This window comes from Salmo salar, chromosome 10 (assembly GCF_965601325.2).
Source record: "Salmo salar chromosome 10, fSalSal1, whole genome shotgun sequence".
Classification (NCBI taxonomy): Eukaryota; Metazoa; Chordata; class Actinopteri; order Salmoniformes; family Salmonidae; genus Salmo; species Salmo salar.
The window spans coordinates 57869487-57895000 of record NC_138300.1 but is presented as its reverse complement, the minus strand read 5'-3'; the positions used below and the strand labels follow the sequence as shown (position 1 = coordinate 57895000).

General features: G+C 44.7%; 1 protein-coding gene across 4 annotated transcripts in view; it reads right to left on the bottom strand.

The window, feature by feature from the left end:
• The window catches only part of LOC106560633 (tyrosine-protein kinase RYK), a 96710-nt gene that overhangs the window by 64085 nt on the left and 7111 nt on the right, over nucleotides 1–25514 (bottom strand). For 2 of the 4 annotated variants that reach the window (XM_045687966.2, XM_045687969.2), the window contains exons 2-7: nucleotides 22391–22512; nucleotides 22162–22297; nucleotides 20394–20525; nucleotides 16459–16521; nucleotides 11346–11484; nucleotides 8118–8218 (exon numbers count right to left, since the gene is read on the bottom strand). In XM_045687966.2, the coding sequence (XP_045543922.1) occupies nucleotides 8118–8218; nucleotides 11346–11484; nucleotides 16459–16521; nucleotides 20394–20525; nucleotides 22162–22297; nucleotides 22391–22512 (693 nt within the window). The remainder of the gene's footprint in view (nucleotides 1–8117; nucleotides 8219–11345; nucleotides 11485–16458; nucleotides 16522–20393; nucleotides 20526–22161; nucleotides 22298–22390; nucleotides 22513–25514) is intronic. The other 2 variants (XM_045687967.2, XM_045687970.2) reach the window with 1 other exon arrangement.

Here is a 25514-nt window from a genome sequence, read left to right as displayed (position 1 = left end):
CTACACCTGTTGTGTTCAGCGCATGTGACAAATAACATTTGATTTGATCTCCACAGAGGAAATCTGAAACTCTGTCAGAGTGACCATGGGATTCTTGGTCACCTTCCTGACCAAGGCCCTTCTTCCACGATTGCTCAGTTTGGGGCGGTCGGCCAGCTCTAATCAGAATCTTGGCGGTTCGAAATGTCTTCCATTTAAAAATGGAGGCCACTGTGTTCATGGGGACCTTCAATACTGGATCAGCCCAACCCTACCACCAGTACCCTGGATCAGCCCAACCCTACCACCAGTACCCTGGATCAGCCCAACCCTACCACCAGTACCCTGGATCAGCCCAACCCTACCACCAGTACCCTGGATCAGCCCAACCCTACCACCAGTACCCTGGATCAGCCCAACCCTACCACCAGTACCCTGGATCAGCCCAACCCTACCACCAGTACCCTGGATCAGCCCAACCCTACCACCAGTACCCTGGATCAGCCCAACCCTACCACCAGTACCCTGGATCAGCCCAACCCTACCACCAGTACCCTGGATCAGCCCAACCCTACCACCAGTACCCTGGATCACCCCAACCCTACCACCAGTACCCTGGATCACCCCAACCCTACCACCAGTACCCTGGATCACCCCAACCCTACCACCAGTACCCTGGATCACCCCAACCCTACCACCAGTACCCTGGATCACCCCAACCCTACCACCAGTACCCTGGATCACCCCAACCCTACCACCAGTACCCTGGATCACCCCAACCCTACCACCAGTACCCTGGATCACCCCAACCCTACCACCAGTACCCTGGATCACCCCAACCCTACCACCAGTACCCTGGATCACCCCAACCCTACCACCAGTACCCTGGATCACCCCCCTCTACCACCAGTACCCTGGATCACCCCCCTCTACCACCAGTACCCTGGATCAGCCCCCTCTACCACCAGTACCCTGGATCAGCCCCCTCTACCACCAGTACCCTGGATCACCCCCTCTACCACCAGTACCCTGGATCACCCCCCTCTACCACCAGTACCCTGGATCACCCCCTCTACCACCAGTACCCTGGATCACCCCCCTCTACCACCAGTACCCTGGATCAGCCCCCTCTACCACCAGTACCCTGGATCAGCCCCCTCTACCACCAGTACCCTGGATCACCCCCCTCTACCACCAGTACCCTGGATCACCCCCCTCTACCACCAGTACCCTGGATCAGCCCCCTCTACTACCAGACAGTTAATTGAAATGTTTTACATGTATTATTGAACCTTAATTTAACTAGGCAAGTCAGTTAAGAACAAATTATTATTTACAACAATGGCATACCCCAGCCAAACCCTCCCCTAACCCGGACAACGCTGGGCCAATTGTGCGCCGCCCTATGGCACTGCCAATCACGGCCGGTTGTGATACAGCCTGGAATGGAACCAGGGTCTGTAGTGATGCCTCTAGCACAGAGATGCAGTGCCTTAGACCGCTGTGCCACTCGTGAGGCCTGAGAGGCAGTTTGTTTTTGTTAGAGTTAGTGCTGCTGTTATACGGACTACCATCCCAATACTGACCAGGAGGACCCCTACAGGAGGACAGGGAGATTTGAGGAAAATTAAAAAAGGTGAATTGTAATGCATTTATCCCTTCCCAAAACTAATGATGAGTACTTCTAAAAACGAATGGACAGTGCTTAGTTTTACTAGGCTGCTACTACTGCTGTAGCCTCAACCCAAGTCTTAACCTTACCAAACAAGAACAGGTGATATCAGGCAGGGAAAGACTCCTTACTACTCCCATCTTAAACCTCAGTAAGAGACAGTTGAGGGGACAGAGAGCTGCTCTCACAAATACACATTGACACAGGGGGATGCGCCTCAGATAGAACTCTATTCCCTACTGCCCCCTGGTCAAAAGTAGTGGACTGAATGGGGAAATAGTGTGCCATTCGGGACAAAAACAACATCTCTCAACACATGAATCCTGTCTTGTTTAATCACAACCTTCTGACTCCAGTTGAACTAATTAGATGATGTTTGGTGGAGGAATGCAGCTCTGGTGACAGAGCAGAGTATAGCAGGCGATAGAGATGAGAGACAGTATGCATCCCAACTGGCACCCTATTCCCTATAAACAAAACGATGACATGCCAGAAACAAAACGATGACATGCCAGAAACAAAACGATGACATGCCAGAAACAAAACGATGACATGCCAGAAACAAAACGATGACATGCCAGAAACAAAACGATGACACTACACATTCAAGTATATCGGACCAAATTATGAAAAGACAAGCATTGTAAATTGTGTGTGGAAGAGATGTAAAAATGATTGATGTTTATCAACAATGACAAGCCACCGGGGTCAGACAACTTGGATGGAAAATTACTGAGGACAATATTGCCACTCCTATTTGCCATATTTTCAATCTAAGCCTACTTGAAAAGTGTGCGCCCTCAGGTCTGAAGAGAAGCTAAAGTCATTCTGCTACCTAAGAAGACTAAAGCCCCCTTTTTACTGGCTCAAATAGCTGACCAATCAGCCTGTTACCAACCCTTAGTAAACTATTAGAAAAAAAATAGCGTTTGACCAGATACAATGCTATTTTACAGTAAACAAAATGACAGACTTTAGGCACGCTTATAGGGAAGGACATTCAACAAGCACAGCACTTATACAAATGATGGCTGAGAGAAATTGATGATAAAATTATTGTGAGGGTTGTCTTGTTTGACTTTAAATGCAGCTTTTGACATTATCGATCAGTCTGCTGCTGGAAAAACTTGTTTTATGGCTTTACACGTCTTGCTATATTGTGGATAAAGAGTTACCTGTCTAACAGAACACAGAGGGTGTTCTTTAATGGAAGCCTCTCCAACATAATCCAGGTAGAATCAGGAATTCCCCAGGGCAGCTGTCTAGGCCGCTTATGACATGCTCGTGGCTTTGAGGAAAGCCAATGTCTATATATGTGGATGACTCAACACGATACACATCAGCTACTATAGCGACTGAAATGACTGCAACACTTAACCTGTTGGGTCTAGGGGGCAGCATTTGCACGTCTGGATAAAAAAAATGTACCCGATTTAATCTGGTTACTAATCCTACCCAGTAACTAGAATATGCATATACTTATTATATATGGATAGAAAACACTCTAAAGTTTCTAAAACTGTTTGAATGGTGTCTGTGAGTATAACAGAACTCATTTGGCAGGCAAAACCCTGAGACATTTTCTGACAGGAAGTGGATACCTGATGTGTTGTATTGACTTTAAACCTATCCCATTGAAAAACACAGGGGCTTAGGAATATTTTGGCACTTCCTATTGCTTCCACTAGATGTCACCAGCCTTTACAAAGTGTTTTGAGTCTTCTGGAGGGAGATCTGACCGAACAAGAGCCATGGAACGATGATGTCCCATTAGACACCTGGCGCGCGAGTTCATGTTGGGTACCCTCGTTCCAATACGTTATAAAAGAGTATGCATTCGTCCACCTTGAATATTATTCATGTTCTGGTTAAAAAAGGCCCTAATGATTTATGCTATACAACGTTTGACATGTTTGAACGAACGGAAATATATTTTTTCCCCTCGTTCATGACGAGAAGTCCGGCTGGCTTACATCATGTGCTAACGAGACGGAGATTTTTGGACATAAATGATGAGCTTTTTTGAACAAAACTACATTCGTTATGGACCTGTGATACCTGGAAGTGACATCTGATGAAGAGAATCAAAGGTAATGGATTATTTACATAGTATTTTCGATTTTAGATCTCCCCAACATGACGTCTAGTCTGTATCGCAACGCGTATTTTTCTGGGCGCAGTGCTCAGATTATTGCAAAGTGTGATTTCCCAGTAAGGTTATTTTTAAATCTGGCAAGTTGATTGAGTTCAAGAGATGTAAATCTATAATTCTTTAAATGACAATATAATATTTTACCAATGTTTTCTAATTTTAATTATTTAATTGGAGGGAAACGATTTCCTCAACATCAATGCCATAGTAAAACGCTGTTTTTGCATATAAATATGAACTTGATAGAACTAAAAATGCATGCATTGTCTAACATAATGTCCTAGGAGTGTCATCTGATGGAGATTGTAAAAGGTTAGTGCATCATTTTAGCTGGTTTTATGGTTTTGGTGACCCTGTCTTTGACTTGACAAAACATTACACACAACTCTTGTAAATGTACTGTCCTAACATACTCTAAATGTATGCTTTCGCCGTAAAACCTTTTTGAAATCGTAAAACGTGGTTAGATTAAGGAGATGTTTATCTTTCAAATGGTGTAAAATAGTTGTATTTTTGAAAAATTTGAATTTTGACATTTATTTGGATTCAAATTTGCCGCTCTTGAAATGCACCTGCTGTTGATGGAGTGCACCACGGGTGGCACGCTAGCGTCCCACCTAGCCCCAAGAGGTTAAAGAACTGCAGTTAATTTCAGAATGGGTGGCAAGGAATAAGTCTGTTCTAAATATTACTAAAACTAAAATAATTGTATTTGGGACAAATCATTCATTAAACCCTAAACCTCAACTAAATCTTGCAATAAATAATGCGGAAATTGAGCTAGTTGAGGTGACTAAACTACTTGGAGTAACCCTGGATTGTAAACTGTCATGGTCAAAACATATTGATACAACAGGAGCTAAGACGGGGAGAAGTCTGTCCATAATAAAGCGCTGCTCTGCCTTAACAGCACTGTCAACAAGGCAAGCCCTACAGGCTCTAGTTTCGTAACACCCGGACTACTGTTCAGTCGTATGGTCAGGTGCCACAAAAAAAGGGACTTAAGAAAATTGCAATTGGCTCAGAACACGGCAAAACGGATGGCCCTTTTGTGTCTGGAAACATTTCTGGGATGTTTTATTTCAGCTCATGAAACATGAGAACAACATTTTACATGTTATTTGTATTGCTTTTAAATCTTTTTAATTAATTTTTATCTTATTAACACTTTGTTCTAGCTAGCTATTTTTGTAGGTTGTCAAGTAAACCCAATGATACAAGACGCGTTTATAGGACTGCCATCCTAGAAGTCATTTGTGTGACTTTAAAAAATGTTGTACAAAATTCCCCTGCCATTGGATGGTCTCTAACAAATGAGAGTATCAAAGTTGAGAACACCATCATGAGACCAGCTAAGATCCAGCCTATCGGATTCTGGGCCCAATCAGAACGTGTTTGCATTCTAGAAATCGTCGGGGAGGGAAGCAAATCTAGACACATTGTGGAGAAGAAACGTCAGTTGGCCAGAGCGATGTGGATGGGTAGCCAGGCAAAAAAATGGTAGCCATATTGGTCAGGGAGAAATCCAAACCAGTCTAATTGGAATGAATGGCAGTAGAGGCATAATCCTGTGATATATTTCAGAAATTGTGAAAACGAATTGTAACCTAAAATATTGTCTTATAATTATAAATACAGTTTCTATGGATTTTATACAAATGTTCTGTATAAATAGCCTCTAAAATATTTGTAAACAGACCATAAATGTCAACAACAACAAAACAGTGATGTTATATGATACAATATCAGTACTTGTTGCTTTTACAACTTGTAAAAGTCCTATCATCAACTGGTGTCAGCCAGTGTCTGGCCGTAGACGGACTGCCTTGATGAAACGAATGTTGGCAGTTAATTTGAAGAAGAAAAAAAAAGTATATTAACCTGTTAGGGCTAGGGGGCAGTATTTACACGGCCGGATAAAAAACGTACCCGATTTAATCTGGTTATTACTACTGCCCAGAAACTAGAATATGCATATAATTATTGGCTTTGGATAGAAAACACCCTAAAGTTTCTGAAACTGTTTGAATGGTGTCTGTGAGTATAACAGAACTCATATGGCAGGCAAAAACCTGAGAAGATTCTGTACAGGAAGTACCCTCTCTGACAAATCAAATCAAATGTATTTATATAGCCCTTCGTACATCAGCTGATAGCTCAAAGTGCTGTACAGAAACCCAGCCTAAAACCCCAAACAGCAAGCAATGCATGTGAAAGAAGCACGGTGGCTAGGAAAAACTCCCTAGGAAAAACTCCCTAGAAAGGCCAAAAACCTAGGAAGAAACCTAGAGAGGAACCAGGCTATGAGGGGTGGCCAGTCCTCTTCTGGCTGTGCAGGGTGGACATTATAACAGAACATGGTCAAGATGTTAAAATGTTCATAAATGACCAGCATGGTCAAATAATAATAATCATAGTAGTTGCCCATTCCTTGGGCTTCTTGGCTCTGTTTATTGAAAATGTAGGATCTTTGCTGTAACGTGACACTTCCTACGGCTCCCATAGGCTCTCAGAACCCGGGAAAAAGCTGAATGATGTAATTCCAGCCGCTGGCTGAAAGACCACTTAACCAAAGGCGCTAAAGTTTATCAGAGGACAATGAGCTGAGGCGCGTGCACGGGGCGACACCATGTTTTTAGTTTCTCTCTCTTTGTACTAAAACACAGATTCCCGGTCGGAATATTATCGCTTTTTTTACGAGAAAAACGGCATAAAAATTGATTTTAAACAGCGGTTGACATGCTTCGAAGTACGGTAATGGAATATCTAGAATTTTTTTGTCACGAAACGCGTCGGGCGCGTAACCCTTATTTACCCTTTCGGATAGTGTCTTGAACACACGAACAAAACGCCGCTATTTGGATATAACTATGGATTATTTGGGACCAAACCAACATTTGTTATTGAAGTAGAAGTCCTGGGAGTGCATTCTGACGAAGAACAGCAAAGGTAATAACATTTTTCTTATAGTAAATATGACTTTGGTGAGGGCTAAACTTGGTGGGTGTGTAAATAGCTAGCCCTGTGATGCCGGGCTATCTACTTAGAATATTGCAAAATGTGCTTTCACCGAAAAGCTATTTTAAAATCGGACATAGCGAGTGCATAGAGGAGTTCTGTATCTATAATTCTTAAAATAATTATGTTTTTTGTGAACGTTTATCGTGAGTAATTTAGTAAATTCACCGGAAGTTTGCGGGGGGTATGCTAGTTCTGAACGTCACATGCTAATGTAAAAAGCTGGTTTTTGATATAAATATGAACTTGATTGAACAAAACATGCATGTATTGTATAACATAATGTCCTAAGATTGTCATCTGATGAAGATCATCAAAGGTTAGTGCTGCATTTAGCTGTGGTTTGGGTTTATGTGACATTATATGCTAGCTTGAAAAATGGGTGTCTGATTATTTCTGGCTGGGTACTCTGCTGACATAATCTAATGTTTTGCTTTCGTTGTAAAGCCTTTTTGAAATCGGACTGTGGTTAGATTAACGAGAGTCTCGTCTTTAAAATGGTGTAAAATAATCATATGTTTGAGAAATTGAAGTAATAGCATTTCTAAGGTATTTGAATAACGCGCCACGGGATTCCACTGGCTGTTACGTAGGTGGGACGAAATCGTCCCACTGGCCCTAGAGAAGTTAAATATTTCCTCTAAAACTGGCTGGCTAACTAGCTAACAAATGTACAAATACATTCTTCAAATTCATTGTTTTACACAATATCTTATCACAGCACTGGTAAACTATGGTTGACCAAACTCCCTGACCAAAATGGCTGACTGTTCTCACCATAAGACGGTTCCATTCTAGTACTCTAACTCCATGGTTCTAATCTCATCATGGTGGGGGCATCAGAAGGTGGGTGTGTTTCCAATAGAGGTCGACCGATTAATCACAATGGCCGATTAATTAGGGCCGATTTCAAGTTTTCGATATAAGTAATCGGTATCGGCGTTGAAAAATCATAAATCGGTCGACCTCTAGTATCCAACAAATGACACAGATCCTATCGTTAAATGTAAAGAGAGTGTTTGTGACCATCAGTCCATGGCATAAGAAAATACCCCCATTACCCAAAGTAATGCACGTTAAGAGTGAAAAAGAGACAGGATTTAACAAATGTCACACAGCAAACAGACGCTGAGGACTCACTCCAAACTACTGGCTGGACCAGGACATTGTCAGAACCTGTTAGTTACAGCACCTTGCAAGTTGAATATGATAAGACGGTCTTGGATAAGTTTGCTGTTATTTAGATGGGTCGGGGAAGCGTCTTACTGTTTCTCGGTGTGTGTGTGTGTGTCTTACTGGTGACAGCACTGGCGTTGTTGGGTGTGTCAGCTCTCAGGTACTGGGTGGTCTGGGTGGACGGTTGGGACAGGCCCTGGGAACTGCCACTGTCTGAAACACTGGAACACAGAGGAGGGGAGAGGGATGAGAAAGGTACTCATGATGAATGTGAGGAAAAAGGTGCGAGGAAGACGCCAACTTCACAACACACTTCTCTAACATCATTATAAAGTCATTTTTCAGTCGCTCCCATTGGCCACATGGCCAGGTACCCTATGACATGGTCCTGAAGGAGCCTGTTCTGTCCTGCTAGGCCTCAAGCCAAGACAGACTTTTAAACAGATAGAGAACCCGTCACTGCAGTACAACCCGCCACTAAGAAACCCTCTTAAGGATCTTCCTATTTACAATAAAAGGAGGGTCTGTCTGTTCACGTCGCACCAACAGCAGACTGATTCAATCAAACAAACAGCATTAAAGCAACTCAATTTATCTCAAATATTGCATTAGATAGATTCCTGGTTGACTGTGAGAATTTGTTCGAGAGAGAGAGAGAGAGAGAGAGAGAGAGAGAGAAAAAACCCCACAGATGATTCATATCAACAATAACCTGAGATAACACCGATATATGAATCTCCCAAGATGGGGAGTCAGTGGTAGGAATCTAAAAAGTAGTGAACCTGAAAAATCCTGTTTGTTAGAAATCTAATTCAGACCACATCCTATACACACATAGCATCTGAGTAGGAATGGTGATCTAGGATCAGATCGTCCTGTTTGATACATTTACAAAGGTGATTAACAGTGAGAAGCCTTGTGTTAATAATAGGTCCCTCCTGGTAACTGAACCCAGACATCTTCATACCCACTGTACAGGGTTTCAACCTGTTCTACTACATCCAAGCACAAATCTGTGGAGACATTAAAAGCTCTGCTGGCTTTATGATGCATCAATATGCTACTGCAGTAGAGACATTGGCATACGGGAAACAGCTAACATAGTAAATCATGTATTCATTAGCGTACATCCTAGCAAACGTAGCAAAGCGGTTTGCAACAGAAACTGAAAATGATTTTCTTATTGGACAAGTTAAGGTAGTCCCCCTCACTGTTTGAGTTGGTGTTCTTACATTTGATGCTTAGTGAACACGACCCTGGGTAAATGACGTGAACCACAGGGTCCACTAGTGTGTCTGGTGTGCTGGTTCTCATGACTTAGATTTCCTCCAATTAGGTTTGTCTGGAGTTAGGGATGCCCCTAACAGAACATGCAACTCAAGAAATGAAGCAGACAATCAAATGTCATTTGACAAAATTCCATTTTGTGGGAAAAAACACCATTCTAAAATGGCGAACCTGATGTGAGCGGTTCAATGTCTGACAGAGGAAAATCTCCATTAGAAACTTAGGAGGGGAGATCTAAAGATGCAACAACTAGCACGGGCTGCTAATATGACTAGGATTATCATCAACTAGCACGGGCTGCTAATATGACTAGGATTATCATCAACTAGCACGGGCTGCTAATATGACTAGGATTATCATCAACTAGCATGGGTTGCTAATATGACTAGGATTGTGCCTGTCTTCTGAACAGCAAAATAAAGTTTATATGAAAACCAACAGAACAGGAGAGAAATGCTGGTTTCCATGAAGTCCAGATGAAGTCTTACTTAAACGTTTTTCAACAATTAAAATATCAGTTTTCAAAATGCCTACTGCCTTCAGCTCACTACTGCCTTCAGCTCACTACTGCCTTCAGCTCACTACTGCCTTCAGCTCACTACTGCCTTCAGCTCACTACTGCCTTCAGCTCACTACTGCCTTCAGCTCACTACTGCCTTCAGCTGGGTAACGCGCTAAGCCTGCCTACCGGCAATTGAATGATGAAATTCAAATTAGGCTAGCAGTTGAGAAATAAACAAAAGTTGCTCAGTGACTTCTAAAATCATGTTTCACTCCAGCAGCAACGAGCTGCAGAGGTGATATTCAGCTCAGAATAGCCTCTGTACGCTGTGCCAGTGTGATAAATACAATATGATATGACTAACGAAAATTTACACGCGCCAATTTAATTCCACAAAATTATGCAAATTAACCTAAACGCCAATAAGCATGACGGTCAAATGTACATACATCGACTTACTTCCAATGAATAAAAAGCATTCATTTGCAATGGGATTGTTCCCCCCCCCCAGTCAATTTGGCCGGCAACAATCTTATTTATCTGCTTTTCATTCAGTCACCAAACACAGTGCCCCCCTGTAATTACCGGGACAGCCCCCCCCCCCACCCGTAATTACCGGGACAGAGCATTGTCAGCTTTAATTCAAGGGTATTTTTCATTCATATTTTTTATTTTTACATTTTTTGTCATTTAGCAGACGCTCTTATCCAGAGCGACTTACAGTAGTGAATGCATACATTTCATTCATTTTTTTTTTTTCATATCAGGTGAACGGTTTAGAAATTACAGCACTTTTTGTACAATAGTCACCAAATTCTAGGGGAGTAAAAATACTGGGACAAATTCACGTGTGTAGTAAAAAGTGAAGTATTTGGTCCCTTGTGACTCTACACATTTGCAAGGTATGTTTTGATTGTGTTTCAGATTATTTTGTGGCCAATAGAAATGAATGGTAAATAATGTACTGTGTCATTTTGGAGTCACTTTTATTGTAAATAAGAAGTCTACTACATTAGTGTGGATGCTACCATGATATGATTACAGATAATCCTGAATGAATCGTGAATAATGAGTGAGAAAGTTAGATGCACAAATATCATACCCCCAAGAAATGCTAATCGCTCACCATTACAATAACGGGAGGTAAAAACATTTTTTTGGGGGGGGGGGGGGGTGTAGGATTTTTGTGCGTCCAACTTCCTCAATTGTCATTTTTCACGATTACCCACAAGCATGGTAGTGTCCACATTCATTTAGAAGTGTACGGGAACAAATACTTCACTTTGTACTACATGCGAATTTGTCCCAATACTTTTGCTCCCCTGAAATTGGAGGACTATATTTGACTTCAAATCCAAACTTTTGAAATATAAAGCCAAAATAAAACATTTTCAAAGTCCCCAATAATTACGGAGAGGGCACTGTAAATGGAGATTAGTTGAAGTGAGAAGGTTAGGGGAAACCAGGATGAATAGGAAGTACCCAGTCTAAGGTACAGCACACTGTGTGAGACTTCAATACAACATCATTGATCATCCTTAGGGGCCCCAGGTACTGACCTGTCGTCCAGTTCTACTCTCTTCATGCTGTGTAAATGCATAACAGCCAGGACAATGGCAACCAGGAAGATGACAGCACAGCACACCCCGACACTGATATAGAACACCCTGGTAGAGGTGGTAGGAATGGACACTCCATCTGGAGGAGAGAGAGAGAGAGAGAGAGAGAGGGACAAAGGTCAGAGGTTAGAGAGAGAGAGAGACAGACAGCACAAAAACACCCCAACATTGGTATAAGTAAATCACGTTACACCATCTGGCAGTCCGACAGATGAATGTGGGTTTTGGCAGATGACAGGAGAACGCTACCTGGCCGAATGCATAGTCCCAACTGTAAAGTTTGGTGGAGGAGGATAACGGTCTGGGGCTGTTTTTCAGTGAAGGGAAATCTTAATGCTACAGCAAACAATGAGATTCTCGACAATTCTGTGCTTCCAACCTTGTGACAACATTTTGGGGAAGGCCCTTTCCTGTTTCAGCATGACAATGCCCCCATGCACGCCGACTGCGAGCCAGGCCTAATCCCCCAACATCAGTGCCCGACCTCACAAATGCTTTTATGGCTGAATGGAAGCAAGTCCCTGCAGCAATGTTCCAACATTAGTGGAAAGCCTTCCCAGAAGAGCGGAGGCTGTTTTAGCAGCAAAGGAGGGGGGACCAACTCCATATTAATGCCCATGATTTTTGAATGAGATGTTCGACAAGCAGGTGTCGACATACCTGCAGTCAACTTGTGCAATACGTTAGAAGATAAAGATCGGGTTCTTCATTTCACCTGCCACAGTTTTTCCATTATGAAGCTTACCAGTACTCCCCAGTCACGTGACGTTTGTTTACAAGTACACAACGACGAGAGACCGGAGCCTTGTGAGTCACTCACTGTGATCTACTAACAGTATGGAATTCACATCTAAATGTTTACCAGCTAGACATCTTAGAACTATTAAGTTAACTGTCTACAAAATTCTCTGCAGTTGTGCATTTGGTTTGCTAATTTAGTAGCAAGTTAGCGATATAGCTAAGCTTCTTCCAAAATCATGGTTGGCTTGGTAACAGCAGAGAATCCCTTCCTGGATCAAGAACCTTTGTGTATAACATTTGATTTGTGCAGCCAACTAGGAGTAGCATTTTTGAGTTGGGATATCTGTCCTGCAAATACGTCAGATCAGAGACAAAAAATGTATCACAATGCACTTGTTAGCATTCTCTATGGGATTTTACATTTACTTGTTAGCATTGCTAACCTTCAGATTACAATAGGCACAGTGGTGGGTTTGAAAATAGCGCCTCGTGTTCAGTGTCGGTATTACTGAATATCCCGGTACGGCACAAGGTCTGTATGAAGATATGACAATCTGGATACTGTCCAAGTCTAATGGAGTCCTAAATAGCAATGCTTCTGACCCAAGCTGGTCTCAGTCTAAACTCATCCCTCTGTGTGAAATGCTTTCCTCTCATCCCTGTGCCTTTTAAAAGCCTTTCTGAGATGCCTCAGGTCCAAGCCCACCCAAGCAGAAGAAGGCAAGTACTAAGTACCAGGACAGCTAATGGCTGCTGGTCACTGAGGCAGCAGCAGCACACGGCTCACTATAATAGTCCTGAATAAACCCCATGGAGAGGTGACTGGAGAGATGGAGGGGGGGGGGGGTGGAGAGGTGGAGAGGGGGGGTGGAGAGAAGACAGGAGAGGTGGAGGGGGGGGATGGAGTGGGGGGCGGAGAGATGGAGAGGGGGGCGGAGAGGTGGAGAGGGGGGGCGGAGAGGTGGAGAGGGGGGCGGAGAGGTGGAGAGGGGGGCGGAGAGGTGGAGGGGGGGGCGGAGAGGTGGAGGGGGGGGCGGAGAGGTGGAGGGGGGGGCGGAGAGGTGGAGGGGGGGGCGGAGAGATGGAGGGGGGGGGGCGGAGAGATGGAGAGGGGGGGGGCGGAGAGATGGAGAGGGGGGGCGGAGAGATGGAGAGGGGGGGCGGAGAGATGGAGCGGAGAGATGGAGAGGGGGGGGCAGAGAGATGGAGCGGAGAGATGGAGAGGGGGGGCGGAGAGATGGAGAGGGGGGGCGGAGAGATGGAGAGGGGGGGCGGAGAGATGGAGAGGGGGGGCGGAGAGATGGAGAGGGGGGGCGGAGAGATGGAGAGGGGGGGCGGAGAGGGGGGGGGGCGGAGAGGTAGAGCGGGGGGCGGAGAGGTAGAGCGGGGGGCGGAGAGGTAGAGCGGGGGGCGGAGAGGTAGAGCGGGGGGCGGAGAGGTAGAGCGGGGGGCGGAGAGGTAGAGCGGGGGGCGGAGAGGTAGAGCGGGGGGCGGAGAGGTAGAGAGGGGGGCGGAGAGGTGGAGAGGGGGGGCGGAGAGGTGGAGAGGGGGGGCGGAGAGGTGGAGAGGGGGGGCGGAGAGGTAGAGAGGGGGGGCGGAGAGGTAGAGAGGGGGGCGGAGAGGTAGAGAGGGGGGCGGAGAGGTAGAGAAGGGGGCGGAGAGGTAGAGAGGGGGGCGGAGAGGTAGAGAGGGGGGTGGAGAGGTAGAGAGGGGGGGTGGAGAGGGGGGGTGGAGAGGTGGAGGGGGGGTGGAGAGGTGGAGAGGGGGGGTGGAGAGGTAGAGAGGGGGGTGGAGAGGTAGAGAGGGAGGGTGGAGAGATGGAGAGAGGGAGGGTGGAGAGATGGAGAGGGGGGGTGGAGAGGTAGAGAGGGGGGGTGGAGAGATGGAGAGGGGGATATCAGAGAGTTTCAAAGGATAAACACATCTCCCTCTAGGTCTAGAATTATACTGCCTTGTTGCACTGCCTTGCTGAGGCAGAGGCTATAACAGAGATGACTGGAGAGGTGAACGAGGGGGGAGAGCCTTATTGAACTGCATGGCCGTATACATGGAGGAGAGCCTTATTGAACCGCATGGCTGTATACATGGAGGAGAGCCTTATTGAACCGCATGGCTGTATACATGGAGGAGAGCCTTATTGAACCGCATGGCTGTATACATGGAGGAGAGCCTTATTGAACCGCATGGCTGTATACATGGAGGAGAGCCTTATTGAACTGCATGGCTGTATACATGGAGGAGAGCCTTATTGAACTGCATGGCTGTATACATGGAGATCCTACAATTCATTCTGTGTTCCATTAAGCTCTGTGGTTGTATACTGCCACTTAGTCTGAGACACGTCTATTCGCTGTAACATTCTAGTCTAGATGGTTTAGGGGACAGGATATGTGATGTATGGCTATACGGAGCTGGTTTAGGGGAACCGGATGTATGGCTATCCGGAGCTGGTTTAGGGGACCAGATGTACGGCTATACAGAGCTGGTTTAGGGGAACCAGATGTACAATGTACGGCTTATACGGAGCTGGTTTAGGGGACAAGATATACGGCTATACGGAGCTGGTTTAGGGGACCGGATATACGATGTATGGCTATACGGAGCTGGTTTAGGGGACAAGATATACGGCTATACGGAGCTGGTTTAGGGGACCGGATATACGATGTATGGCTATACGGAGCTGGTTTAGGGGACAAGATATACGGCTATACGGAGCTGGTTTAGGGGACCGGATGTATGGCTATACGGAGCTGGTTTAGGGGAACCAGATCTGGTTTAGAGGAACTGGATATACGATGTATGGCTATACGGAGCTGGTTTAGGGGACAAGATGTACGGCTATACGGAGCTGGTTTAGGGGAACCGGATGTACGGCTATACGGAGCTGGTTTAGGGGAACCGGATGTATGGCTATACGGAGCTGGTTTAGGGGACAGGATATGTGATGTATGGCTATATAGAGCTGGTTAAGGAAACCAGATGTATGGCTTTACGGAGCTGGTTTAGGGGGACCGGAAATATGATGTATGGCTATACGGAGCTGGTTTAGGGGACAGGATATGTGATGTATGGCTATACGGAGCTGGTTTAGGGGACAGGATATGTGATGTATGGCTATACGGAGCTGGTTTAGGGGACAGGATATGTGATGTATGGCTATACGGAGCTGGTTTAGGGGACAGGATATGTGATGTATGGCTATACGGAGCTGGTTTAGGGGACAGGATATGTGATGTATGGCTATACGGAGCTGGTTTAGGGGACAGGATATGTGATGTATGGCAATACGGAGCTGGTTTAGGGGACAGGATATGTGATGTATGGCTATATGGAGCTGGTTTAGGGGACAGGATATGTGATGTATGGCTATACGGAGCTGGTTTAGGGGACAGGATATGTGATGTATGGCTATACGGAGCTGGTTTAGGGGACAGGATATGTGATGTATGGCTATACGGAGCTGGTTTAGGGGACAGGATATGTGACGTATGGCTATACGGAGCTGGTTTAGGGGACAGGATATGTGACGTATGGCTATATGGAGCTGGTTTAGGGGACAGGATATGTGACGTATGGCTATATGGAGCTGGTTTAGGGGACAGGATATGTGACGTATGGCTATATGGAGCTGGTTTAGGGGACAGGATATGTGACGTATGGCTATACGGAGCTGGTTTAGGGGACAGGATATGTAACGTATGGCTATACGGAGCTGGTTTAGGGGACAGGATATGTGATGTATGGCTATACGGAGCTGGTTTAGGGGACAGGATATGTGACGTATGGCTATATGGAGCTGGTTTAGGGGACAGGATATGTAACGTATGGCTATATGGAGCTGGTTTAGGGGACAGGATATGTAACGTATGGCTATATGGAGCTGGTTTAGGGGACAGGATATGTGATGTATGGCTATATGGAGCTGGTTTAGGGGACAGGATATGTGATGTATGGCTATATGGAGCTGGTTTAGGGGACAGGATATGTGATGTATGGCTATATGGAGCTGGTTTAGGGGACAGGATATGTGACGTATGGCTATATGGAGCTGGTTTAGGGGACAGGATATGTGACGTATGGCTATATGGAGCTGGTTTAGGGGACAGGATATGTAACGTATGGCTATATGGAGCTGGTTTAGGGGATAGGATATGTGATGTATGGCTATATGGAGCTGGTTTAGGGGACAGGATATGTGATGTATGGCTATACGGAGCTGGTTTAGGGGACAGGATATGTGATGTATGGCTATATGGAGCTGGTTTAGGGGACAGGATATGTGATGTATGGCTATATGGATTGGCCTACTTACTCTCTGGCCTCTGAATGGTCTTGTTGTTGGAGACCGGTGTTATCTTCGGATCAGAATCAATTCCTGTTAGAGATAAACAGAGGAGAAAGAACGAATTAGAGCAGGAAGCAAAACGCAGATCTGTAGCGGAACATTAAGGGATTGGTAGACCGATGTTTACAAGGCTGGAGCCACACAGATTGTACAAACTAAGCATGTACCAAGATGTGATACAACTTAGAAATAGCCAGCTGCTTAACAGTCCTGGACAGACTCCATTTTACAACACGGTATATGGGGCAGAGAGAGGCACACAAACACTATCCTCCTCAGGTGGCTGATTTGACTCGTGTTTAAAATAAGCCGTAGCGGGCATAGAGTTATTAGATTTATTGTCTGTTTCCTCTCAGCAAGCATATGACAAGTAGGTTGTGTGTGTGTGTGTAATTATCTAGTGGGGTTGAAAATAGCAGCAGCGGAACTTAAGACAAACACCTTTCTCTCAACATAACTCTTACAGTGCTTTCAGAAAGTACTGAAACCCCTTGACTTTTTCCACATTTTGTTACATTAAAGCCTTATTCTAAAACAGAATAAATAAATTTAAAAAATCCTCAGAAATCTACACACAACACTCCACAATGACAAAGCGAAAACAGGTTTAGACATTTTAGAAAATGTATTAGATATAAATCAGAAATACCTTATTTACAGTAGGGTATATTATTTGTAATACATTTGCAAAAATTTCTATAAACCAGTTTTTACTTTGTCATTATGGGGTAGATTGTTGAGGGGGGAAAAAAACGATTCAATCCATTTTAGAATAAGGCTGTAACGTAACAAAAATGTGGAAAAAGTGAAGGGGTCTGAATAGTTTTCGAAAGCACTGTATATCACCTCAGTACTGGCACAGCTGCCTGAGGGAGAGAACCATGCCAAGGAACTGACACACACACACCCCTAACTCATTCAAGAGTGCATAACTGGACCTCACACACACACACACAGGCAGATGAAGGTACTCAACACACACACAGCGCCCAAAAACAGAACAAATACTGATAGTAGGGCTGTGCCAGTCCTGGGGTTATGGGTTATGGTTATTTGTCAGGCAAAATGTCAACGGTCACCATTATAACTGTTCAAATAGCAAAAATGAAGGACGTTAACTTTTTTTTGCCACTTGTCCTTTATATGCCAGATGTGTTACTCATTGTATGATGCAAGGGAACCATTTTACAAAAAGCATCTCTATATTTTTTACCATAGAGAATCAGGAGAGAATCAAATGAGGGCTACACTGCCTATTGGTGTCTTTTAGTTTATTCAACACTGCCCCTTTAAGGCTCTCCTGGAGGATGATTGGTCACCCTTGGTAGCCTATAAAATATTACGACATCACAATTACAACTAAATACTTTGTCTTTATAAAATAATTCCCTCCAGGGCGTCCCAATGATAAAATAAATAAATAATAATGTCGATGTGACAACAGATCCAAAAGTCATACAACTGCACGTAAAAAATTAAATAAAAAGTGTAAAAATCAATGAGGCAACAGATCAGACCGTTTAGATACATCAACTAGCACGGGCTGCTAATATGACTAGGATTACCATCAACTAGCACGGGCTGCTAATATGACTAGGATTACCATCAACTAGCACGGGCTGCTAATATGACTAGGATTATCATCAACTAGCACGGGCTGCTAATATGACTAGGATTATCACCACAGACACAGACGGTGTTCCAGCATCACCACAGACACAGACGGTGTGCCAGCATCACCACAGAGTGCCAGCATCGCCACAGACGGTGTGCCAGCATCGCCACAGACGGTGTTCCAGCATCGCCACAGACGGTGTTCCAGCATCGCCACAGACGGTGTTCCAGCATCGCCACAGACGGTGTTCCAGCATCGCCACAGACGGTGTTCCAGCATCGCCACAGACACAGACGGTGTTCCAGCGTCGCCACAGACACAGACGGTGTTCCAGCGTCGCCACAGACACAGACGGTGTTCCAGCATCGCCACAGACACAGACGGTGTTCCAGCATCACCACAGACACAGACGGTGTTCCAGCATCACCACAGACACAGATGGTGTTCCAGCATCACCACAGACACAGATGGTGTTCCAGCATCAGAGGGAGCGTATGTTGGAGGGGGGAGATGGAGACGGTTTAACCTGTTGGGTCTAGGGGGAGGCATTTGCACGTCTGGATAAAAAAAATGTACCCGATTTAATCTGGTTACTAATCCTACCCAGTAACTAGAATATGCATATACTTATTATATATGGATAGAAAACACTCTAAAGTTTCTAAAACTGTTTGAATGGTGTCTGTGAGTATAACAGAACTCATTTGGCAGGCAAAACCCTGAGACATTTTCTGACAGGAAGTGGATACCTGATGTGTTGTATTGACTTTAAACCTATCCCATTGAAAAACACAGGGGTTTAGGAATATTTTGGCACTTCCTATTGCTTCCACTAGATGTCACCAGCCTTTACAAAGTGTTTTGAGTCTTCTGGAGGGAGATCTGACCGAACAAGAGCCATGGAACGGTGATGTCCCATTAGACACCTGGCGCGCTACTTCATGTTGGGTACCCTCGTTCCAATACGTTATAAAAGACTATGCATTCGTCCACCTTGAATATTATTCATGTTCTGGTTAAAAAAGGCCCTAATGATTTATGCTATACAACGTTTGACATGTTTGAACGAACGGAAATATATTTTTTCCCCTCGTTCATGACGAGAAGTCCGGCTGGCTTACATCATGTGCTAACGAGACGGAGATTTTTGGACATAAATGATGAGCTTTTTTGAACAAAACTACATTCGTTATGGACCTGTGATACCTGGAAGTGACATCTGATGAAGAGAATCAAAGGTAATGGATTATTTACATAGTATTTTCGATTTTAGATCTCCCCAACATGACGTCTAGTCTGTATCGCAACGCGTATTTTTCTGGGCACAGTGCTCAGATTATTGCAAAGTGTGATTTCCCAGTAAGGTTATTTTTAAATCTGGCAAGTTGATTGCGTTCAAAAGATGTAAATCTATAATTCTTTAAATGACAATATAATATTTTACCAATGTTTTCTAATTTTAATTATTTAATTTGTGACGCTGACTTGACTGCCGGTTATTGGAGGGAAACGATTTCCTCAACATCAATGCCATAGTAAAACGCTGTTTTTGGATATAAATATCAACTTGATAGAACTAAAAATGCATGCATTGTCTAACATAATGTCCTAGGAGTGTCATCTGATGGAGATTGTAAAAGGTTAGTGTATCATTTTAGCTGGTTTTATGGTTTTGGTGACCCTGTCTTTGACTTGACAAAACATTACACACAACTCTTGTAAATGTACTGTCCTAACATACTCTAAATTTATGCTTTCGCCGTAAAACCTTTTTGAAATCGTAAAACGTGGTTAGATTAAGGAGATGTTTATCTTTCAAATGGTGTAACATAGTTGTATTTTTGAAAAATTTGAATTTTGACATTTATTTGGATTCAAATTTGCCGCTCTTGAAATGCACCTGCTGTTGATGGAGTGCACCACGGGTGGCACGCTAGCGTCCCACCTAGCCCCAAGAGGTTAACGTAGAAAAACAATTGTTTATAATAATCATTAATTTAAATTACTGCTATCGTGTATATATTTACCTAAAAATACAATAGAATTAATTTATTTGAACAATTATGACTTATTTTATTCATGGTCTTCACCCATAATCGTCGATTACACGGTTATACAATTACTGTGCCAGCCCTGACTGACCTGACTGACAGGAAGCCCTGACTGACAGGAAGCCCTGACTGACAGGAAGCCCTGACTGACAGGAAGCCCTGACTGACAGGAAGCCCTGACTGACAGGAAGCCCTGACTGACAGGAAGCCCTGACTGACAGGAAGAGGAGTCTTACGTTTGTAGCACATTTTCCTCCTCTTGAAGTTGAGGACTGTGAAGTTGTTAGAGTGGATGGTGAGGTTGAGCTGTACTGTCAGGACCGCCTCTCCGTCTACCTTCCCTGAGCAGAACAGGTCCACTCTGAAAACTACACACACACACACACACACACACACACACACACACACACACACACACACACACACACACAGAGAGAGAGAGAGATTGACAGAGAGAGAGCCACACAGCGACAGAGAGCCACACAGCGACAGAGAGCCACACAGCGACAGAGAGCCACACAGCGACAGAGAGCGTGACAGACAGAGAGATTACACTGGGTTCCCCTGTGTTCCTATTAGTTACCGTACTGCAGGCTTTATGAGTTACCGTACTGCAGTTACCGTACTGAGTTACCGTACTGCAGGCTTTATGAGTTACCGTACTGCAGGCTTTATGAGTTACCGTACTGCAGGCTTTATGAGTTACCGTACTGCAGGCTTTATGAGTAACCGTACTGCAGGCTTTATGAGTAACCGTACTGCAGGCTTTATGAGTAACCGTACTGCAGGCTTTATGAGTAACCGTACTGCAGGCTTTATGAGTTACCGTACTGCAGGCTTTATGAGTTACCGTACTGCAGGCTTTATGAGTTACCGTACTGCAGGCTTTATGAGTTACCGTACTGCAGGCTTTATGAGTTACCGTACTGCAGGCTTTATGAGTAACCGTACTGCAGGCTTTATGAGTAACCGTACTGCAGGCTTTATGAGTTACCGTACTGCAGGCTTTATGAGTTACCGTACTGCAGGCTTTATGAGTTACCGTACTGCAGGCTTTATGAGTTACCGTACTGCAGGCTTTATGAGTTACCGTACTGCAGGCTTTATGAGTTACCGTACTGCAGGCTTTATGAGTTACCGTACTGCAGGCTTTATGAGTTACCGTACTGCAGGCTTTATGAGTTACCGTACTGCAGGCTTTATGAGTTACCGTACTGCAGGCTTTATGAGTTACCGTACTGCAGGCTTTATGAGTTACCGTACTGCAGGCTTTATGAGTTACCGTACTGCAGGCTTTATGAGTTACCGTACTGCAGGCTTTATGAGTTACCGTACTGCAGGCTTTATGAGTTACCGTACTGCAGGCTTTATGAGTTACCGTACTGCAGGCTTTATGAGTTACCGTACTGCAGGCTTTATGAGTAACCGTACTGCAGGCTTTATGAGTTACCGTACTGCAGGCTTTATGAGTTACCGTACTGCAGGCTTTATGAGTTACCGTACTGCAGGCTTTATGAGTTACCGTACTGCAGGCTTTATGAGTTACCGTACTGCAGGCTTTATGAGTTACCGTACTGCAGGCTTTATGAGTTACCGTACTGCAGGCTTTATGAGTTACCGTACTGCAGGCTTTATGAGTTACCGTACTGCAGGCTTTATGAGTTACCGTACTGCAGGCTTTATGAGTTACCGTACTGCAGGCTTTATGAGTTACCGTACTGCAGGCTTTATGAGTTACCGTACTGCAGGCTTTATGAGTTACCGTACTGCAGGCTTTATGAGTTACCGTACTGCAGGCTTTATGAGTTACCGTACTGCAGGCTTTATGAGTTACCGTACTGCAGGCTTTATGAGTTACCGTACTGCAGGCTTTATAATATATTTGATTGATTGACTGATCTAGCAACACACACGTTCCAGAAGGACTCAAAATCAATTTTGCGTGGCTCTGAATATTAACACGTACTTTTATAATACAGAAGATAATTATAGTTTTCATAATACCAGCGGAGGATGGGAAGTGATGATTGGTTGACAGACCTGAGGCTGTGCGAGGCACCTCCCCCTGGGTAGAGATGTTGCTCTGTGGTTGGTTCATTGCTGCAGGGTTGTCTACATGGAAACCCATCCTGTATTCAACCTGTAGGAAAGGGGTGGAAAGAAGGATGAGTGAGAGACCGACCGAGTGACCGACCGACCGAGTGACCGACCGACCGACAGAGTTTTCGTGTACCTTATCCTTGGAGCGCCAGGTGAAGTGCAGGCTGTTGGTCTCACTGGGTACAGGCAGGATGAAGGAGAGAGCATAGTGGTTCACCACGTCATCCCTCACATAGTACAGCTCTGCATCTAGACCTGCAACACACACACACACACAGTTAGTGCAACAAACTCCTGAAAGAATGAGAAAACAGGGATGGGCATTTGAAATAATTTCACCATTTGAATAAATCATAAAATAAATATGGGAAATCTGGATAGTGGAAACGTGTTTTTTGTTTTGTTTTTTTAAACTTACAACATATACCCCAGACAAATGTTTACTGCACAGGCTGTAGGAGAGATGGTGTCTACAGCAGGACAGGGATGGACAGGGGCCAGTGGTGTGTTAGACTAGGGAGAGATGGTGTCTACAGCAGGTCAGGGATGGACAGGGGCCGGTGGTGTGTTAGACTAGGGAGAGATGGTGTCTACAGCAGGACAGGGATGGACAGGGGCCGGTGGTGTGTTAGACTAGGGAGAGATGGTGTCTACAGCAGGACAGGGATGGACAGGGGCCAGTGGTGTGTTAGACTAGGGAGAGATGGTGTCTACAGCAGGTCAGGGATGGACAGGGGCCAGTGGTGTGTTAGACTAGGGAGAGATGGTGTCTACAGCAGGTCAGGGATGGACAGGGGCCAGTGGTGTGTTAGACTAGGGAGAGATGGTGTCTACAGCAGGACAGGGATGGACAGGGGCCGGTGGTGTGTGAGACTAGGGAGAGATGGTGTCTACAGCAGGACAGGGATGGACAGGGGCCAGTGGTGTGTTAGACTAGGGAGAGATGGTGTCTACAGCAGGTCAGGGATGGACAGGGGCCAGTGGTGTGTTAGACTAGGGAGAGATGGTGTCTACAGCAGGACAGGGATGGACAGGGGCCGGTGGTGTGTGAGACTAGGGAGAGATGGTATCTACAGCAGGACAGGGGCCGGTGGTGTGTTAGACTAGGGAGAGATGGTGTCTACAGCAGGACAGGGGCCGGTGGTGTGTTAGACTAGGGAGAGATGGTGTCTACAGCAGGACAGGGATGGACAGGGGCCGGTGGTGTGTGAGACTAGGGAGAGATGGTATCTACAGCAGGACAGGGGCCGGTGGTGTGTTAGACTAGGGAGAGATGGTGTCTACAGCAGGACAGGGATGGACAGGGGCCGGTGGTGTGTGAGACTAGGGAGAGATGGTGTCTACAGCAGGACAGGGGCCGGTGGTGTGTTAGACTAGGGAGAGATGGTGTCTACAGCAGGGTGGGGATGGGCTGGTGGTGTGTGACTCGGGAGAGAGAAAAAGTTGCCAGACTCGTGCTAGTTAGACAAACTTCTTATCCATCATTCCATCTGGCAATGCCTTCATTGCATCAAATCTATGTAAATAATCTAGCTGAAACAGCCAGATGTTAGCTATCTAGCTACCAAGGCTAATTGAAGCTATGTTGCCATGCTCCTTGTCCTGATCTACAACAACTCCGCTCAGATTAAACAGCCTACCGGAGGGTTGTTGGTTGTAGCCTACTCCTTCTCATTTAGCTAACTTAATTTGGACATTTTAATTCATTTTGCATTGATTACAGATCTCCCACGTCCAGCAGTGTTTTATACTGTATATACACTAGATGGCTGACAGGGGGGCGCTGTTTTAAAGCCACCGCGCCTCCATCTTGGTACTCCCCTCCCATTCTAAAAAATATATTTTTGGAAGCTATATTAATATCTACATTTGGTTTACTACATTTATTCTATTACAGAGAACTTCATTCTTTTAAATTAAAATTGTGCTAAACATAAAAAATCTATACAAAAACATTTCCTTGGAGTATACATTTTTTTGAAAGTACTAATGTTACTCTCCCTACTGAAAAATACATAAGTATTCACACCCCCGAGTCAATACTTGTTAGAAATAACCTTTGGTAGTGATTACAGCTGTGAGTCTTTCTGAGTAAATCTAAGAGCTTTGCACACTTGGATTATACAATATTTTCACATTCTTTTCAAATTCTTCAAGCTTTGTCAAGTTGATCCTTGCTAGACAGCCATTTTCCTAACCTGTCATAGATTTTCAAGCCGGTTTAAGTCAAAACTGCAACTACGCGACTCAGTAACAGTCAAAGTCATCTTGGTAAGCAACTCCAGTGTATATTTGGCCTTGTGTTTTAGGTTATTGTCTTTCTGAAAGGTGAATTTGTCTCCCAGTGTCTGTTGGAAAGCAGACAAGCAGGTTTTCCTCTAGGATTTTGCTTGTGCTTAGATCTATTCCGTTTCTTTTGTATCCTAAAGAACTCCCTAGTCCTTACCGATGACAAGCATACTCATAACATGATGCAGCCACCACCACGGTTGGCAATATGAAGAGTGGTAGCCTTCCTCTCCGGCAACTGAGTTGGAAAGGACTCCTGTATGTTTGTAGTGACTGGATGTATCAATACACCATCCAAAGCTGGGTTTACATTAGGAAAATGTAGCGCAGTTCATTTGACCGGCATCATTTTAAAATTTACAGGACATTTGAAAACATTTCCGGACCCATACTCATTTAGTGCGTAACCACGGTGCTCAGAATGAAAGAAATCACATTTAGAATATGGTAATTCATATTAACAGAACATGAAATGTCGAAGATGCAACCATGGAAAGTGCATTTTAGTCCAGGACAAGACTTAATCAGTCTCTAGAAAACCGTCCCTAAATGCCATTGCCACAAAAACAAAGCTAAAACCTCCAGTCAAAATGGCAGCTTCCATCCATCCCAGCCTAGCTGGTAAACTAACACGTTAGCAAATCAAAACACATCAAAACTCAGAGACAACCACTGAAATATGACGCCCATTTCGGTTAGGGAAGGCTTATGTGGGGAATTGCTGAATGCTTTCCAGATCCTGGGGACTGACTAGACCACAAAAACACCTAGCCCACAAAAACATCTAGACCACAAAAACACCTAGATCACAAGCTATCCAGATCCTGAGGACCGACTAGGCCTTGACCACAAGACATCCAGATCCTGAGGAACGACTAGGCCTAGACCACAAGACATCCAGATCCTGAGGAACGACTAGGCCTAGACCACAAGACATCCAGATCCTGAGGAACGACTAGGCCTAGACC